General features: G+C 32.1%; 2 protein-coding genes and 1 non-coding gene across 3 annotated transcripts; 1 reads left to right on the plus strand and 2 right to left on the minus strand.

The window, feature by feature from the left end:
* Positions 1–218: 218 nt before the first annotated feature.
* Positions 219–2304, minus strand: LOC124910125 (uncharacterized protein At1g76660-like). Its single transcript, XM_047450742.1, has 2 exons — positions 1926–2304; positions 219–1560 (listed from the first exon to the last, which is right to left on the minus strand). The coding sequence occupies exons 1-2, from the start codon at positions 2034–2036 to the stop codon at positions 505–507; spliced, it is 1167 nt and encodes a 388-aa protein (XP_047306698.1). The 5' UTR covers positions 2037–2304; the 3' UTR covers positions 219–504.
* A 6916-nt stretch (positions 2305–9220) lies between these two features.
* LOC124910129 (AT-rich interactive domain-containing protein 2-like) lies at positions 9221–18263 on the minus strand. Its single transcript, XM_047450745.1, has 10 exons — positions 17986–18263; positions 17057–17854; positions 14549–15462; positions 14458–14466; positions 12622–12701; positions 12413–12527; positions 12276–12328; positions 12060–12188; positions 11830–11960; positions 9221–9994 (listed from the first exon to the last, which is right to left on the minus strand). Exons 1-10 carry the CDS (start codon positions 17989–17991, stop codon positions 9221–9223), a joined length of 3009 nt encoding a protein of 1002 aa, XP_047306701.1. The 5' UTR covers positions 17992–18263.
* Positions 13246–13443, plus strand: LOC124910937. Its single transcript, XR_007096539.1, has one exon. It is a non-coding gene; the product is annotated as a U2 spliceosomal RNA (small nuclear RNA).
* Positions 18264–19842: the final 1579 nt, after the last annotated feature.

The raw sequence follows: 19842 nt of genomic DNA on the forward strand, positions 1-19842 counted from the left end.
GGTATGAGAAAAAGAAACAATAGAGAACTAACTGCCTTTCTATCTTTAGCTGGCAAGCCATTATTATTGTTAGCTAAATTTAATGATTGTGGTTTATTTTACAGCTATGATTCATTGACTTTTGCATCTTAGCAATGCAAATAAAACTCTTCCAGCTCGTTATTAATTCTTGCTTATTTATGGATTAGGTAGGTGGTCAGTGACAGTTAAGATTGATTCACTTCAAAACAAAACCCAGCATTTAATCTAGTCTAAAACAACTCTAGATGTTCTGTGTGGAACAAATATTACATGATGTGTAAGTAACTAAAAACTACTTTAAAAGATTTGGACCACAAATGGGACTGAAATTCTTTCTTTCTTCATCAGAGACTGAAATTCTCAGATCTATTCAATTCAATTCAATTCTACCTCTATAACTCAAAAGTTCCATTAACAGAAAGAAACAAAGAGAATGAGATAGTTCCAACTAACTTGTGCCTGTCGGGTTTCGCGATTGATTGGTCAGCTGACTCCTGGATGATGCATGATGGGGAAGAAGGACCAGTCATTGCCAGGACTGCTGCTGACCTTCTCATCAGCTGCCCACCAATCAGAACCAATCATCATCTTATCTGAACCTCTTCCGTCATCAATATTATCGAAATTGAACTCCTTCGACGAGCCAAGAGTTATAGATCGATGTCTCGGCCCCCTATGAAAATCATCTCCTTCACCACAAGTTTCAACTGTCCGAGGAGGAAGTGTGGCCATTACTCCAGCAGCAGCAGCAGCAGCCGCAGCCTTATTAGCTAATGATTCCTTCGCAAGACATCTAACCACATCTTCAGCAGTCACTTCAAACGACACCCTATGATCCAATACAACTGTTTCCACCATTCTAGGAGGAAGAGGGGCAATATCTGAATTTTGTCTGTAAAGATGAAAACAAGAATCAGGGGTCATTGTACCAGACCCCCAATAACGACCGTATTGCTTTTCAAGATTCATTAGTTTCAGAGGCGACGAAGTGCCTGATCCTGATATAGGTGATATTAAATGGCTCACAGGGCTTCCAGGTTGAAACTGATAATTCTGGAATTCATATTGGCTCATAGGATAAGGATCAAGAAGCCTAGCAAATGGAACCTCGGGTGAGGAAGGTGTGGTCAGCTGAACTGATTCAGGAGGTGGTGTATAAGGGGCAGTGGACGGTTCAGTGGTAAAGGTAGAGAAAACTGGCGGCGAAACCAACTGCGTCTCGTGGGCATAAGGGCCTATAGCGAAAATGTTAGCAGGCCCGGGTGAATACATATTAGCAGATATGGATGAAAGAGACATGAATCCTGCTGGTGATTGAATAGCTGAATGAGGTTCTGATGGAAGGAATGATGCAGGGGATGAAGGAGGTGCTGCAAATGGAAGCACTATACTTGATGATTGGATTAGGTTTTGAGATGCAGACACCTCTGTTACTGAAGATACAGTTTCCGGGACGAGTACAGCATGCCCGATTTTCTTACTCTGTTTTTGTGATCCGAAACACCAGTATACATTCCAAAAGCTTCTCCATCTTTTTTTCTGCATCAAATCATATGACATTCAGTCATTCACTTAACACGAACAGTCTCATTATCAAATGTTATGCCCTAGATCTAGTTCTTACTAGTTTACTAACAATAATTGGGAAGCTAACTAGGCTGTATAGAATCAATCATTTTACAGCTAATCAGCCACCACTAATTGCATAATATCATGATATTGAACTAAAAAAAACAAAATCATATGAGATCAAGATAGAAAACTAAGAACAAACAAATTGAACAACATATATTAATCAAACAGATCCAGAATCCAAATAACAACAGCTTCTATAACTAGATAACAACAATTATCTCCACCAGATAAAACGATCATGAACAAATCGAATGATTAACAATGTATACCTGAACAAAAGCTTGAGGAGCACGACTCTCCGCCGATGCGATCGCCGTAGCGGCAGCGCTTATCGTATCCAACGCGTTGCTATCTGAACCTCTAGTTTCTCTGTTCATCATTCTAAAATCAAAGAATTAAACTCCAAGTTTCATCAGCAATTGGTTCTTTCCACGACAGAATCTGACAAATACTGAATCAAATCAGAAACTCCAACCGCTTCCGATCCCGATATGAAGAACAAACAGTGATGAATAGCTATATCAGTAAAAGAAGATCTCTCTCTATATATATCAATCAGAATCTGTAATCTGTATCAAATGTGAGGTCAAACACGAAGTTGATTTCTCTCTAACAAGGACATGAGCACGAGCAAGATGGATGAATTGATTAATTGATTGGTTAAATAACAATTGTATATATATAATGTGGGATATAGTGGTGGAGGTGATGAAATGACTATATTAACCTTTCGTGTTTGTATTGAATGTAAGTATGATAATTTGTGTGATAGACAGACACACCTGAAATTTACCTCTGTAGCATTTAATGATAAACATGCGCTTTCCCTTTCTTTTTTATTTCATTTTCCCACACCCTTCACATAAAAAGGTATTGCATCCTTTATTACTCTCTCATACAATTGTATTGTACAATCAATCCTTTTTGGGATAGGTAAAATAATAATACTCATCATGTGATTCTTTTAATTGGTTAGCTGCCAATCACATGTATTCAATGAACAACTTTATCTATATCTAGACCCTTTTCTTATTTTATTTTTTTTAATCAAATAATACCACTTTTTATACTTATAACAATTCTCATTTTGTTCTACAATTAGAATTGTCTCATGTTTCCTTATCGTTTAGTCATTAAATGCCGTCATAAGATAGGTTAAGTGTTAAGAGTAATTTCTATGAAATTAAATTTCAAGTTAGAGTGGGTATGATTATAGGCAGAGCTGACGTCGAGTTTTGGGTTGCCATTATGAATGGCTAGGCTAAATCTTTTAGGTTTAAAACAACTAGTAAATTTAATTAATTATCTTGCTTTGTTTTATTAAATGGATTGTCTTAACTCATGGGTTTACTGAACTTTCCTTAGGGTCGGACCTGATTGTGAGATCTCACTTAAAATGTTTAAGTTGAAGTGGTTATCATGTAGAGCTGTAAATGAGTCAAACTGTTCGTGAGTCGTTCGGTCAAAACTCGACTAGAGCTTGACTTTGATCAAGTTTGAGTCGAGCTCGAACCGGCTCGTTTAATATTCGAGTCGAGCTCGAGTTAATATAATACTTGCTCGATGGTTTGTCGAGTTTGATAATATATAATATATTTTTTTTATTACTAAAACATAAAATTTAAAATAAATATTATTTTTTTCACAAATTAATATTTAAAAAATTAATTTTAGTTCAAGGTTTTCAAGTCGAACCGAGTTTGCAGGTAAATAGTTGAACTCGAGCTCAAACTTATAAATTTGTTCGAGTTCAAATTCAGCTAATAAATACAGAATCGAGTCGAGCTCAAATCAAGCTTACCTTGAGCTCGGCTGGGCAACTCTAATATCATGAATGTATACATAATCGAGTCGAGCTCAAATCAAGTTTACTTGAACTCGGCTATTATGAATGTATACATAATCGAGTCGAGCTCAAATCAAGTTTACTTGAGCTCGGCTAGACAACTCTAATATCATGAATGTAGTCCTACTATTCTCCAAAGTAATAGTAATAAATAAATTAAAGAAAAATGATAGCACCTTTTACACAACCATTCTCATTTTGTTCCCCAATGAGAATGTCCTCATGTTTCCTTATTTGTCTATTCATTAAATACCATACTACTTAAATATATTTATAAAATCTAAAAACAAATCTTACATAAATAATCAAAAAAAAAAAGTAAGAAAGTATATGGAAGGGGTAGTTTGGTCCAAATGAAAGAATGAGAGTATTAGTGGGTGGGGTTTGGATTAATTAAAAAAAGTAAATTTGATTTTACCGAGAAAAGGAAATGAAAAGAGACTTTTGATGACTAATTAATTTTACTTTTGTCAATGTCTGCACGTGTGGCCAATCCGACTTCTTATTGGCGCTATCGTGCGCAATCGCCACTAAAAGAAGTATTAAAGGTCCAACTCTCTCTTTTTATGGCCCCACGCGCTAACTTTATAAGATGATTTACATTTTTTTTCACTAACAAAATTAATTTATATTATCTCATAAAATAAATGGTATCAAAATATAAATTATATTTTAAAAGCTAGAGAGAATCTAGAATTTGATCTTTTGGATTAAAGGGGACAGTTAACTTTAGTAACTATAAATTCTGAGCTCGTGCGTGTCACACTTTTTAACTCAATTATTACATACTTTTTAACTTTTTGAAAGTATCATTTCATATGCCTCAAAATCATTAGAAAATAAATAAATTAAAAGGTCATTTGAAAACATGTATTAATAATTAATAACATTATGACCACCCTTATGAGTTGATTTCATGACAAGTACATTGCTAATGGAATATAGCAATGATGGTACAAATTAACAAGCATAAATATAGAATATTAAAAGACTTCTAAATAGTCTTTAGAAATTATCAACTAATCAAGAAATCACTACCAACTATTACTTTAATTAAGTTATTAATGAAAACAGAAATTAAATAAAACATATAATTTAGAAAACTATTCTATTGTTAAGAATTATAAGACAGTTCAGTGATAGACCTCAAGGTTAGTCTTCAAACACAAAGACAATTGATAAAAAAATTCTAAAGGTGAATAACTATGAATCATTTAGCGTTAACAAATTATATTAATTATTAAATCAATTTGAGGTGAATAACTACATGTAAAATATGGTTTGGTACAAGGTAATACGTTTAAAATTTATTTTTTTAACCATTTACATTTGGTATCAAAGCCATTTACGAAAAATAGAGAAAGATGTCTAAGAAATATGAAAAGTTTGTGCAGCCAGTCACGGTCATTATCACTTTTGGTTCATGACGATAGAAAACTTTCTCAGAAGTAGAGAGCTATGGAGTTTGGTGGAAGAAGGAATTCCGAAGATGCCATCGGAGCGAATGAGACGTAGATAAAATATGTGAGAAATGGGAAGCTGAAGAATTTGAAGGTCAATAATTTTATTTTCCAGTCAATTGAAAGAGAGATACGGAAGGTTATTCACAAAAAAAAACTCTAAGATGATTTGGGAATCCATGAGAAAGGAGTAATAAGGATCCATAAAGGTGAAGAGGGCTCAACTACAAGCATTGATGAGAGAGTTTGAGTTGCTAGCCATGAAAAAAGGGGAGAAAGTTAATTTCCTGAGAAGAACATTGGCACTAGTAAACAAGATGAAGGCGAATGAGAAACGATGGAGCAGAGCACAATTGTGAGAAAAATTCTCATATCCTTGTCTCTGGAATTTAATTATGTGGTGTGTTCGATTGAAGAGTCAAACGATCTAAGAACGTTGAGCATTGATGAGTTACATGGGAGTTTACTTGTTCATGAGCATCGACTGAATGGACCTGTGTAAGAAGAACATGCGTTAAAAGTGTCTCAAGATGAGAGACCAAGTAGAGGACGAGGTCGCGGAGACATTACCAAAACAAATGTTCAGATTTGGAGAAGAAGGCAAATTATGAAATTAGAAGAGAAAGAAGAATTGCTCTTGATGGCCTATGTGGAGCAACACCAAACAAACAAAGAAGATGTTTGGTTTCTAGACTCGGAATGTAGTAACCATATGTATGGGAGTAAAGAATGGTTTTTTGATATGGACGAAGAAATCAATCTATCAGTTAAGCTTGGAAATGACATGATGATGTTGGTGGTGGGAAAAGACAGTGTGAAAGATCATACCCGATGTTTATTACATTCCGGAGCAGAAGAACAATTTGTTAAGCCTTAGACAATTACAAGAAAAGGGCTTATCAATTATGATATGTGATGGAACATGTAAGGTATATCACCCTAGCAAATGTGTAATCATGGAGACCAACATGAGTAGAAACATGATGTTTTTCTTCTACCCACCAAAGTACAGAAAAATTCGATGTGCTTATAAACGGAAGAAATGGTTGAGAATAAAATGAATCTGTGACATTGTCGGCTTGGGCATCTAAACCAGGAAGGATTAAAATTGTTGTCACAAAAGAAGATGGTTATTGTGTTGCCTAATCTGAAGCCCACGAAGGAGATTTGCGATGTTTGCCTGATCGGAAAACAACCAAAAAAGAGACGATGTCGAGAAAATATTCATGGCAAGCATTGAGGTAGCTTCAACTAGTTCATTCAGATATATGTGGACCTATCACTCTAATTTTGCATAGTGTAAAGAGGTATATATTGAGTTTCATTGACGATTTTTCTCGAAAAACATGAGTCTATTTCCTCCATGAAAAATTTGAAGTTCTCGCTACTTTCAAGTTTCTCAAAGCGAGCGTAGAAAAGGAAATTCATGGATTAATAGCTTGCTTGAGGACAGATCGAGGTGGAGAGTTTACATCTAATGAATTTGGAAAATTTTGTAAATCTCACGGCATTAATTGTCAATTAACAAGAGCATTCACACCACATCAGAACGGCGTCGTAGAGAGAAATAACTGGACGATCATTACGTAGTCCGATCTATGCTCAAAGACAAACAAAGTGTGTTCGTTAGGACATCTTTTAAACTCCTCCTTCAGAAAATATCCTTCAATTCGGCTATACCACGCTCGCGGGACCTGTTTAAGCTCATACAATTCCTTCCTCAGCTTATACACCTTTTCTTCTTCCCATTTCTTTCATGGCTAGCAACTCTAACTCTCTCCTCAATGTTTGCAATTGCACCCTCTTCACCTTTGTGGATCTTTTGTACTTCTTTCTCATGGATTCCCAAATCATCTTTCTAGAGTTTACTAAGACAAAAGGAGGTAATATTCTCATTGTCAGCTTATATGTCAATGTTTTAATATTTACCGTAAATGATAAGACAATGTGTGAAAAGTTTAAAAAATCAATGATGCTGGAATTCGAAATATCATATTTAGGAAAAATGAAGCATTTTCTTGGATTGAAGTGAAATAAAGTGATGCAGAAATTTTTATTTGCCAAAGACGATATGTTCATGAGGTTAGCAAAATTTGGGATGGAGGAAAGCAACGCAGTTAGAAATCTCATCGTGTCGGGAACGAAACTCACAAAAGATGAAAATGGCGAGAAAGTAGATGAAACATGTTCAAACAATTGGTTGAGAGCCTCATATATTTAACAATGACCAGACCCGATTTGATGTATAGAGTGTGCCTCATAAGTCGATTCATGGCAAGTTCAATGATGTCACATTGGCTTGCTTTAAAAAGGATTCTACAATACTTGAAAGGTACAACTGAACTTGGTATTTTCTACATGAGAAGCAAAAGCAGCAGTCCAAGGCTCTTGGCTTTCACAAATAGTGATTACGCTGGCGACTTAGATGATCACAAGAGCACAACCGGATGTGCGTTCGTGATGGCATCAGGTGCAATATCTTGGGCATCAAAGAAACAGTCGGTTGTTGTACTTTCTACCACCGAGGTGGAATACATAGCAGTTGCATTCTGTGCTTGTCAGTGCATTTAGCTTGGAAGAATTTTAGAGAAGATCGGAGCTGAGAAAGAATCGACAACTGTGATTAATTGTGACAACAATTCCACCATACAACTGTCAAGCATCTGATTCTTCACGGGAAAAGCAAGCACATCGAAGTAAGATTTCATTATCTAATGGAGTTGGTGAATGTAGAAACTGTCAAACTAGAACTGTGCAACAGGTTGCACAGAATCAAGTCGTAGACATTTTTACCAAACCGTTGAAGCTGGAGCAATTCGAGAAACTGTGTGGATTGGTTAGAGTAGTTAGTTTGTTTGAAGTAAGCTAAATTCAGAGGAATTAGCTTAAGGAAGAGTATGTTGGAGTTTGAATAAGTCATTAGTTGTTTTGTAACCATCAATACGTGTCAAGTTCTTTCGGAGATCATGTATTAGAGTCAAGGGGTTGAAGTAGTGTGTAGTGGAGTATGTTTCCCAGTTTTTAGTTTGTTTTAAACTATTCCATTTGTATTCCTGTAAGGCTATTTATAGTCATTACTTTTCAGTTTAATAATTTACAAAGATGCTTACATACTCTTCACGTCGTAATCTCTGTGCTTGTTTTCCACTGTGTTATTTGGTGAAAGGGTCAACATGATTGATTCTTTTGTCACTTTCTAATTGAGTGTCGCGCTTTCAGAAGTTCGAATTGAAGAGAATAGATGAATGTTTTTCACTCTTGATCTTGAATCCAGAGGCCTTTCGGTCTAGGAGAAAAGAGTTAGGGTTCTTGACTTCATTCTCGAATGGTTACCATCAACGGTTCATCTAACAACTAACGGGTTTTTTTAGCTTTTTACGCAACAAAAAAAAGCATATAACTACTTTTAAATGCATGCATGTATGACTGAACTTGAGTTCACTCGACGGATTCTAATAACTTTTCGGAACGAAACTTAGAAAGTGTCATAATAATAACATTATAAATATTACACGATCATTGAAAGTTTGACGAATTCTCTCAACCAGATAGTCCACCAAAAATAATTGATATGGTAACTCAAATATGTAGGTTTGTCATATTAGTTGCATCAATCTAAATTTCTCAATAACCCCAAAGACTCGGGCATTATTCAATGAATCTCACAAAAAACTTCAGATACTAGTCACCCCTAGACAATGCACAAGTTAGTGAGTTGTTAATTCAATCTCCCCGTGACACATACGACAACAATTAATCATAATACAATATTTTTTCATTCATATATAATCCGTAAGAATTCCACCATCAATAGCGTTTCATCCAAAAAACGAGATCTTGGATGAAATTTTTTACTCTCAAAAGTTCTCCCAACAAAAATTATATGCAATCATCTTAGCGAACAACTTGTAGCAATACCCCACGTAAAAACTATCCACATAGAATCTTGTATCAATTGTACATTTTATTCATTTATATTTTAAATAATAATAAAAACTCAAACACACTATATTGTGACGATGAAAACTTTGTACATTCTATTTTTATGTCATGTATATTAAAAATAATAAAAATCGTTTAAGCACAACAACAAAAATGACATAAGAAAAAAAACACAAAACATGAAAATAAGAAAATAATATAAACACATTACCAAAATAATAACATTATAATATGTATCGACTATGATAATTAAAAGTTTATCGATTTCTCTCAAATTAGATAGTCAAATAGAAGAAAAAAATAACCTTGTACATTCTTAAAGATCATTCAATGTAAACTCAAGTGAATCGAGGCCATAACGATCATCAATAAGACCAAATTCGTTTTCCTCATCATCACTTGTGTCAACATCTTGAGGAGTCATTCGGTTTTGATATCTTCTACACCGAAGAATGAACACGTTGAAGTAATAACTTACCAAGTTTTCCCTAGTTTTGTTGGGGAAGAATTTAGGAATGTTATTCCACAATGCCTTTCTTTGGGACATGTTCCTTGACCCTACAAGACCTTTGAATCTCTTCTCTTGCTTACTTGTCCATGCAAGTGAAACTTCTTCACCCATACGGTCAAATCTCCAATGATAGAACATAGAACCGATTTCCAGTTTCAATTTTATCCTTTTGTCAGCAATGTGAAACCTAGTACATGAAACCGAACCCGAATGTTCACACCTACATGAATCATCCATTCCTTTATCAATGAGAGAATCATCTCCATTTTCAGGCAGCCACATTGTGATGCCTAACCATTTTGAATCTGATTCAGTGATAATGCCGGTCCATTCTGGAACTTCTGCTTGGAAGAATGGACCAATCGGTACATCCATACGATGAAGATCATCGCCAAAGAATTCATCGATGCTAATTGGATCTTTCTCGTCTTTGATATCTTTCCTTTTTCTCTTCCTTGAAGTAACTTCTTTCCTTGTACAAGTTATCAATTTTGAGGTGTTCACGAGTTCGCCCTTCTGGAGACTAACTTTGTTGCATATAACTTGTCTTTCGATGGATTTGTTGGACGACAATAATACCTTATAATATGTTCTCGTGTGTTTCATGTTCGATTCTCACTAAAAATGCCTTAGTAAAAAATTTGTACTGAATCTTAATTTTCGAAAACAAAATTATAAAATACAAAATTTGGATAACAAGAGTAGACTCCTAGGATTATACCATGTGTTGGGAAAACAAGTCTGAAGAGAAAATATTAAACTTTTACAAACTAATCTTAGATTTGTTATCACATACAAAAACATAGATGTTTAGAAATCGATACCTTTCTAAAATAGATCCAGATGAAAACAAGGTCACCAAATAAAAACCCTAGTTGACGGTGGCTAGGTTTCTTCTTGATTTGACACCAAAAACTTTTTTCAAATAATTAACAATCTCACGCTAAAATTAACTAAACTCTTATAATGTGTTATGTTATTGGGATTTTCACATAGCCTTATACTAATGGGCTTAGGGTTTCTCTGTGTCTCTTCGTCATTGATTTCAAGGGTCTCTAATCCAACGGCTCACAATATCCCAGAATCCCTTCATTAATTTTTTTCAGTTTACCCTTAATGGGCTTAAGATTTTGTTGCGTCTCTTTGTCGTCGATTTCAAGAGACTCTAATCCAATGGGTCACAATAACCCATAATCATTGGTTATTATTTTTTCTTAATTTATGAATTATTTTAATAAATAGTTAAATAGATTAAAGTTTACAAGTTGAATTCTCTTTTAAAAAAACGTTTTAAGTTTAAGTAATAATTATGAATGTAAGATTTTTTTTATTTGTTTTACCTAAAAAATATAAATTTGTATTTCTTTTGTTAAAATAAATAGGAATTAATGATAATGATATAATATATATATATATATATATATTCAATTTATTAATCCATAAATATATTAATTTGAATCAATTAACTTATTTTTTATAAGAAAATTTTAACCACACCAAATAAACATATATATATCTGTCAAATTAATTCACATAACTAATTTATACTTTATAATTGGTATCGAATTTTTATTGAGTTCGATTAAGTCGAGACAATACAAAATAATCAGACCTCCAAATAACTTTTTGAACTCATTGTTATGTGGTCATTCATATGTCTAATCAAAACATCACTTTTTATATTTTTTAGATAGTATTTATATGGATTATTGTTAAGAGATTATAACATAAATTAGTATAAAAAAATAATGAAATATCATATAAATAAGGGTAGTTTACACATAACGAAAATATAAAAATAAAAATACGAGTATTCATACTGTCACTATACACACCCAAAACATAACGAGATTAACCATTCGGGAGCAACAATAAAAAATAAACAAAAATTAATTATTAACAAACAAACATACTCCCCGAATTCCAGAAACATACTAGTAGTACTAGTCTTACATGCGCTTATTCATTACTCATAAAATTGTGACGAGACTTAAAAAATTTGTACTGAAATTATAAGTTAATTGGGCTCCATTTAATTAAAATTTCAAGAAATAACTTTTTATTATCACGAATTTCATTATCATTTTAAGTAGAGAAAAATATTATCACTTCTAGGATCCTTCTAACTTTCTCATTCAAAATAAATATCATTTTTGAGTTGATTTCATATATAGTATAAAGAACATTGAAGTATGGATTCAAAAGAAATATATTTACTAATGGAATATAGTCATGATGGTATTCTCATCCCCAAAACTATTTGAATCAAATCCTTTAATGTTGCAGCAACAATAATATTTGTATCAAACTAAAAAAAAAAAAGAATTAAAGAAAATTTAAAACGGGTTCAAGAAATGAATAGACACAATTCATGTAGCTTTTGAACAACTACAAAATTCATCAACCTTTCAGACAGGTGGAAGATCGTCAACCGTTGGATCAACAGAGGGTGGAATATTATTATCATCATCATCATCAGTATCAGTCTCATCCTTCTCACTAGATTTCTCCACAGGCGGCGCCCCGGCACATTGCTTGACATGGTCTGATCAAGAAATTAATAATAATATAATTTATTTATTTAATTTGTGATATATATATATATGAAATAGTTTTTTTTTAGTAATTTAAAAAAATTACTTACATTTCACCATTAGATCATATGCAGGTTTGTCAGAAATCATCAGTTCAGCTGCCTCCTTATTAAACGGATCATCTGGGTTAGGATTTTGAAGAAGATCAGGAATAAACGCTTCGAATATATTCACCAGATCTACAAATTAACACAATTATTCATCAAATATTTCAAATTAAACATCATCATAATCATACAAAAATAAATAAATTCATTTCAACTCACTGAATAAAGGAGACCATTTTTTATCAATCACATCCAAACAAACTGTACCTGATCTGAAATGAAATGTTATTAATTTCTTTAGAAAATAACCAATTCATATATATAAATATGTATGATAAAATAATTAAATTACTCACAACATATCAATATTTGGATGGTAAATCTGGTTCAAAAAGATAACAGAAGGAGGTCTGTAAGGATAATCAAATGGCAACTCTAAGCTAATTCTCCATACACCTCCTTCATAAAGACCTGATCAAGTGAATGAATTATTATAATATAATCAAGAATCAACCCAATTTCAGAATATTATATATAATGAAGAATGAATGATGAATGTATATACTTTCTTTTGGTCCATGGAATTCAACGAGTAATTCGGTCATCGTATCTTTATTGTCAAGCTTCACATTAAATTTATCAATCCTATATATTGAAAATGCAACAGATAGTAATTCAAGATTAGTAGTTACAAGACATGATCATGGTGAGATTTTAAAATTAATTTGAAGATGCTTACAGGTTCATCACGTCAAGATGTTTGCGCTTGCTTGGGGAAGGCGACACGGCTTCTTTTTGTTTATTTAACGACGTCGACGATGAAGAAGAAGACCCCGCCATGATTGATTCAGAGAAAGGATGAAAAAAGAGCCTTCTTCTAGCTAGTGTTCTTTACTTCTTTATGGAGGTTTATTTATATATGTACATTACAGACTATCAACTGATTATTTAACCAACAGATAAGTAAAACTGCTATTAGTTAATTAGTTAGTTATAAAATAAAACTACTGTTAGTTATAACTTATAAAACAAAAAATATATTATTTGGTTTGTTAATTAAGTTTGCATTTTGTGTTTTGCCTTGCACCTTCAAAAATAAGATGGTTTAAAATCGTCCCACATCGGAACATTAGACTGGGGAAAGAAGATGAAACCATTATAAAATTGGTGGCCTGTAACTTAACAAATCATACCTTTCTCGGCCTTTTGGCTAAGATCAAGTGTAGTATCTGTTCTTATCAGTTTAATATCTGATACGTGGGCCATCGGTCCACATGATATTAAATTAATTTTTTTAGGGGGAGTGGCCCAACACAGTAGCTTGCTATTGGGGTTACTCACGTGTCGCCTGGGCTTTGCACTATCGCCTAGGCCTGGCGCACCCCACCAAGACTTAGTTTAATTTTTACTTTTGATCAGTGTTTAGTTTTTATTGATCAATTCAATATTTTGGTTCACTTACAAGACTATGTTTTGCAGAGCTAAAAAGAGAATTCTGTTATATTAGGATTCAAATTGAATTATATTATGAATGAACAAGAAATATTCAGATGAGATCATATTTACAAATACACATAATGTCTTAATTTTATTTTGGTTATGGATTGAAAAAAAATGGAGAAATTAGAGATTAAGGAAAGGGTCTTACCTAGGTTTACCCATTGGTAGCTAATGACAGATGCAAAGGGATTCTTGTGGAGATCGACAAAATCAACATTTGGGCATGTAACAATGGCAGGAGGAATAAATAATAAGGCATTTTAATATATAGCCCTTGGTTTGATAGATTTACAAAAAGAATTAGAGATTGTATTTGGGCATCAATGATTGATTAGAGAAATATGGGGAAGAACACAGCAGGATATAGAAAAATGGAAAAATACTTTAAGATTATGGAATGTATACAGAGAGAAATGTTGTGGGAGTGGTTGAGAGGATAAAGCATTTATTTCACAAAGAAAGAAAGAAATATACAATTAAAGAAAGAAATAAATGTATGGTTGTTAGTAGAGAATCTTCAATACAAATGGAAAACAGAATCCCTAAAAAATTCCCATAAAAACTCAACTGCTGCAACACAAGCAACTAGAGCATGCATGTTTCAAATGAAATCCCTAGAAATTTCATATGTAAAGATGCTTGTTTAAGCAGTAAGCTTAAAAAATATATTTGGTCCTGTCATTACTACTAAACAAAAAACATTATAATTGGGGAGAATGGTTAACCAAGAAATGCCAGCAATATGGAAGGAAATTTGAAAGGCAAAACAAATAATATCTCCAATCTCAACTGGAAAAAAGAAGATAATGTACAACCCAAATAAATTTTATAAAAATTCAAGTTCATTCTAGAATAAAATAAGAAAATAAAAATTAAAGAATTCTGGCAAATAAAAAATAACCTCAATCCACTAGAAGTCTAAGTTTAATTAGAAAAATTGCAAAGGAAAAACCTTGCAGATCCTTGAAAGATGAATGTAGATAATATTCTACTAAAAATCAATGAACTCTTTATTCTCCCGGCAGATAGACGAATTATGATCGTCCAGGCCATAACGATCATCTATACTACCAAAATCATGTTCATCGTCACTGCTGTCAATATCCTCAGGAGTCACCCGGTTCTGGTATCTTCTGCACCGAAGAGTGAACACATTAAAATAATATCTCACCAGATCTTCTCTAGTTTTGTTGGGGAAGAATTTGGAGGTGTTATTCCACAACTGCTTTCTCAGGGACAGGTTCCTCCGTCCTATAATACCTTTGAACCTATTTTCTTGCTTAATGGTCCATGAAAGCGCGACATCCTCACCTGTGCGGTCAAATCTCCAATCATAAAACAAAGAGCCAATTTGCATCTTCAGATTTATCCTTTTCTCAGCAATGTGAAACCTAGTACATTGAACCGAACCAGGACTTTGACAGATACATGGATTCTCCTTTCTTTTATCAGTGGAATCCATTGAAGTGAAAGAATCATCTCCATTCTGAGGCAGACACATTGTTATTCCCAGCCATTTTGGATCGGAATCAGTTCTAATACCAGTACACTCAGGAATTTCGGCCTGGAAGAGTGGACCCACCATTACTTCCTTAAGATGAAGATCATCGCTTAACAAGTCATCGGCACTGTCTAGATCTTTCTCATTATTGGTCTCTTTCTGCTTTCTCTTCCTTGAAGCAACTGCTTTCGGGTTCTCATCACAACTTACCAATTTTGAGGTGTTCTCCAGTTCTCCATTTTGGAGACTGACATTGTCTTCAGGGCATGTGCACGAGATACAATCTGGATAAAAACGACATTTTTTGAAAGAAGGAAGCCTATCATTGCATCTATGCTTCTCCTTTAGTCTGTGACTGTGACCTACACTGTCCTCATACATTGATGGAAGGATTTTCTGCTTCTTCTGCAGGTATAGAAAATAACATTCAGATTTACATTACTAGGAAGTGAAAAAATTATAAGTTACAGAAATAATTGGGTTAATATCTACTAGAAGCAACGCTAATGCAAGCACGCACATGAAATTGTTCTATTTTTTAACTTTTAGTTTTTAATATTTATGTTATATTTATATTCTGGTTTAGGAAAGTTGTGTGTTTTAAAGATTAAAATTTGAAAATCTTCTCTAAGAGCAACAAAACGAACTTCAAATGTGTGTTTCCAGCTTTTAGACAAATCTTCCAAGTAAGTAATGAAAGCAATTATCCTCTTCTATATATTATCTTATTATGGATCTAGCTGAATATAAAATATGGACTTACTACTTGCTATTGATCAGTCAATGAGTTCTGTATGTGCCAAGAAAATCTTTTTATATATGGAGATAATCATGTTCTTTTTTCTATACTTGTTATGTTTTCTTACTAAGATTCTTTGAAGAACCTAGTCATAAATAACTTGCACCATTTGATATTCCTAACGTTTTTCCTGGTTGTACATTGTTTGATCACAGAAGAGTGAGTTCAGAAGAAGGCTTGGATTCTAGATCCAACATGTTTCATGTGGTTGGAAAGGAAATAGAAGGATATTGAATAGCGGATAGACCTAATAAGAGGTCTCTTTCCTCATTCCGCGCAGTTGTGTCAAGGTAATATTTTGATAAGAGTTCAAACTCTAGGGTTTAAACAATCTAAAAAATGAAGTCCTTTCGTAATGGTATTGAATAATTACATGATAACCTAAGTGAAGTCCTCTATATATAATTGGGCAATCCTAATCCAAATCCAAATATAATTATAATTCTAACACATAATCACTATAATGCAATAATAATTATCCTAATCAACTAATGCAAATAAATAACAATAATTAAATATATTAAACACTATTAATTTGTCCTTTTTACGATAGCAGTGGGATATATTAGTAGTACAAGGCTAGTATGCTAATTAGATATGGCAATTAGTAGAGTAAGTTAGCATTTGGAATTGGATCAACATGAGATTTATGTGTTTGGAGTAAATTTTTGGAAGGTTATGATCTTGACCACAAGTTTAACTTTAAAAAAAAAGAAAGTAATTAATGTATAGCAATTAGCAACCACACATTTAGTGTGATTATTGCTCCATTTTGATATATGATCTTGAAGCTGTATTTATGACTAAGCTTGGATATATACACATGTAAGAGCTTCATATGTATTGTGTCATACTAGACGCAAACCAAGATTCGAATTACCCGAATAACTATTTAATGCAACTAAATATCCATAGTACTACTAAAGCAATCTCTTTTCCTAGTATTCAACTAAACAGTTCATTTACTTCTATTCTTGTTTCCTTTTCTCGATACTTTTGTCGTTTTGTTTAAACAGTTTCTTTGAATGATTTCATATGAACTTCGTTCGAAAAGTACTACTAAAGCAATCAAACATCAAAACAGGTAGGTAGAATCAGAATACCGAAGTTCAAAGTTGACGATAGAACAACATGTCTATATTTGTTTCTAATAATAATAATAATAATATTCAGTTCAAAATCAGGAATCTAAGCAAGTACCTGTGATAGAGATTGACCTACGATGGGGCGGATATCTCTTTTTATCACCAATGCCTCTTTTGCAGACAAAGCCTGAAACCATAATTCTTCATTCTTGCAATCCTTCCAGTTTGAAGGCGGAGGAATTCTCCCAATACTAGAATCATTCGGCATCTTTGCCACCATTAGTAGCCAATTAAGCATTCCAGATAATCCTCCTCCTTTCTTACGGCTAATCTCATTCAAAACGATTTCTTTTACCTCTTCAGCATCGCCATTTTCTTCGAGTTCTTCAGTATGAGTTTTTTTCTTCTTTATCGGGTCTTTTCCTTCATTGGTCATGAAACAATGAAGATCAAACTCTAGCTCTTTCAACAATGAGTTTAATTCCTCATTCACCAATTCCTTCTTGGTAAAGTCTCCTTTTAAACTCCTATCGAACTCTCTAAGGTATTTCACATGGATCAGTTTTACAAAAGCCCTCGTTCTACCATGTAAGCCGCATTCTTCTGCGACGAAATCCCACAAAGTATTCTTTGAAACTATGTAATAGCCACCCAGTTTCCTGACTGACCAGAAAAGTGCAAACAGATCCAACTGCCGGCCATCTCCAAGCATAACTGGTAGTGGCCGTGGGAAATCATTGGAACAGACATCTAAGAACACAGTAAGAACGTGATCAAACAAGTTCTTGAGTTTACAAACATCATTTATAGTTCCCTTCAACGGTTCTTCTTTTTCTTCAGATTTTTGTACTAAATGTGCAGCTGATCCATTTTCAACTGCACATTCTTCCATTAACTTCAATTGGGTTTCCCTCTATTAAGTTTTCCGGATCAATGACATGAAAATTTTATCAATAAAAACATCCAACAGAATCAAAAAGTAAAATCAACAGATATAGTAGTTTACATCAGGGTTCAAGTTAAACAAAAAAGAAGAAAAGATACCTCCATGCACACAAACTATTTTTTGATTCCGACGCCAGCAAGAGCTTCTCCTTTACAAGAAGGCGATAGATACAGAGAGAAATGCTAAGAGAAATTTTAAAAAGGTGAAAGTGCTACTGCTGCGGGAGGGTTTGAAGGGTTATTTGAAAATCGTTGAATTGAGAGAGACGGAATGAGAGAAGGGTGGGTTTTGTTTCTTCAGATTGGACGCGACATCAAATTTCAGATTGAAAGAGGAAAAAAAGGGTTAATGGGTGTATCGAAATTTTCAATAAATTCCAAATACAGATGGAATCATTTTAGTAGACCATTGAAAGTCTTGATTTTTTCCTATTTACAAATAATGTCCTTAGATTACAACAAATATTAGGTCAAACCAAAAGATGGTTTGTGTTTAAAGGCTAAGGCCAACGTCCCCTTCTAACCATAGATCCAAACGAAACCTAGTCTAGTTAAAAGGGTGTATGTCTTTCAAGTTCCATCATGAATCTTTATTAGCTACTCTAATTAAAATTTTAAAATTATTTTTTCAATCCTTTATACTTTGTTTACACTAAATTTTTTATTTTAGAAGTTGATTATTCAATCTCGTTACACTTTGATTCTGCAAAATTAAAAAATCTATTTGCAAGACCAACTTTTTAACAATTATTTTGTTCCTACCAAATTAAAGAATATATAGATTCTTAACACAAATAAAAAATATTATGAAACAATTCAAACTTAATTAGATTACTATTTACTTATAATTTTTCCTTTTTTAGAAAATTCAACAAAATATTAAAAATTTAGGGTATGAAGATCATAATTTGAAACCATTTATTATCCATTTAAATTATTCTAAGGTTGATTTTAAATAAAATTAAATATTATTAATCTAATTAAAATTATCTTAGACATAATCTTGAAGTGAATTAATTTCATTAACACGAATTTTAGAAAATAAAATTTTGTAATTGAAATTAGTGTTAATTATTGAGTTGTTTAAATCCTTGAAGAAATTTGAATAAATTCCATTTTTAATACTTGCATTTTTTATATTTTATTAGTTTTATTATATGTTAGGGAATGCTTAGTATGTGTTTTTTGAATTCGACAATAGTAAAGGAAATAAAATAAATTGTTTTGGTTAATAGTTTTAATTTTCGGATATTTATTGATTTGATTTCTATATACTTAATATATATTTAAGAATTATTTCTCACATTCTCTCACATTATATTTACTTTCATATTATTTCTCTATCGTACTTAATTATAATATTATATATATTTTTATTTTTATAATTATATTACACGTTATTCGTTATTTAATAATTAAAATAATAATAAAATTTTAATTAATTTATTAAAAGAAATGATTTCAATTATTTAAATAATATTAATGAATTATTTAAAATATAATTAATAAATAAAATTTTAATAATAATTATAATAACTAATAATGATATAATATTTTTATATAATTAATTTTAAATATTATATATTAATAATAAAATTATAATAAACTAATTAAAATATAAAATATTAAAACTAAAATTAAAATAACAATTTTATATAAATATGAAATATTTAAGTAAAATTATTATAAAAAATATTATATCATGTTATATATTATTAAATAAAAAATTATATTTAATTAAAAAATTTATCCACTATTATTATATAATATTTTAAAATATTTTTATATTATTTAGGTTTAATAGATAATTTTTTATTTATAATTAATAAAAAATTAGTCATTCAATTTTATTTGTTATAATAATATATTTTAAAAAAATAAAATTAATATAAAAAAATATTAAATGTTAATATTTTATTAAATGTTAATATTTTATTAAATTATAACATACTTAAA

The sequence above is a fragment of the Impatiens glandulifera genome, chromosome 7 (genome assembly GCF_907164915.1).
Source record: "Impatiens glandulifera chromosome 7, dImpGla2.1, whole genome shotgun sequence".
Taxonomy (NCBI): Eukaryota; Viridiplantae; Streptophyta; class Magnoliopsida; order Ericales; family Balsaminaceae; genus Impatiens; species Impatiens glandulifera.

What these genes read in the sequence shown, in the direction of transcription:
- LOC124910125 (XM_047450742.1), bottom strand. Translation starts at nt 2,036, where the DNA reads ATGATGAACAGAGAAACTAGAGGTTCAGATAGCAACGCGTTGGATACG. An exon ending in CTCCTCAAGCTTTTGTTCAG is followed by an intron (nt 1,561 to 1,925) that starts GTATACATTGTT and finishes GATTTGATGCAG; the next exon opens with AAAAAAAGATGGAGAAGCTT.
- LOC124910129 (XM_047450745.1), bottom strand. An exon ending in TAGGTCAATCTCTATCACAG is followed by an intron (nt 15,463 to 17,056) that starts GTACTTGCTTAG and finishes CTATACCTGCAG; the next exon opens with AAGAAGCAGAAAATCCTTCC. An exon ending in AAAATGGTCTCCTTTATTCA is followed by an intron (nt 12,189 to 12,275) that starts GTGAGTTGAAAT and finishes GTTAATTTGTAG; the next exon opens with ATCTGGTGAATATATTCGAA.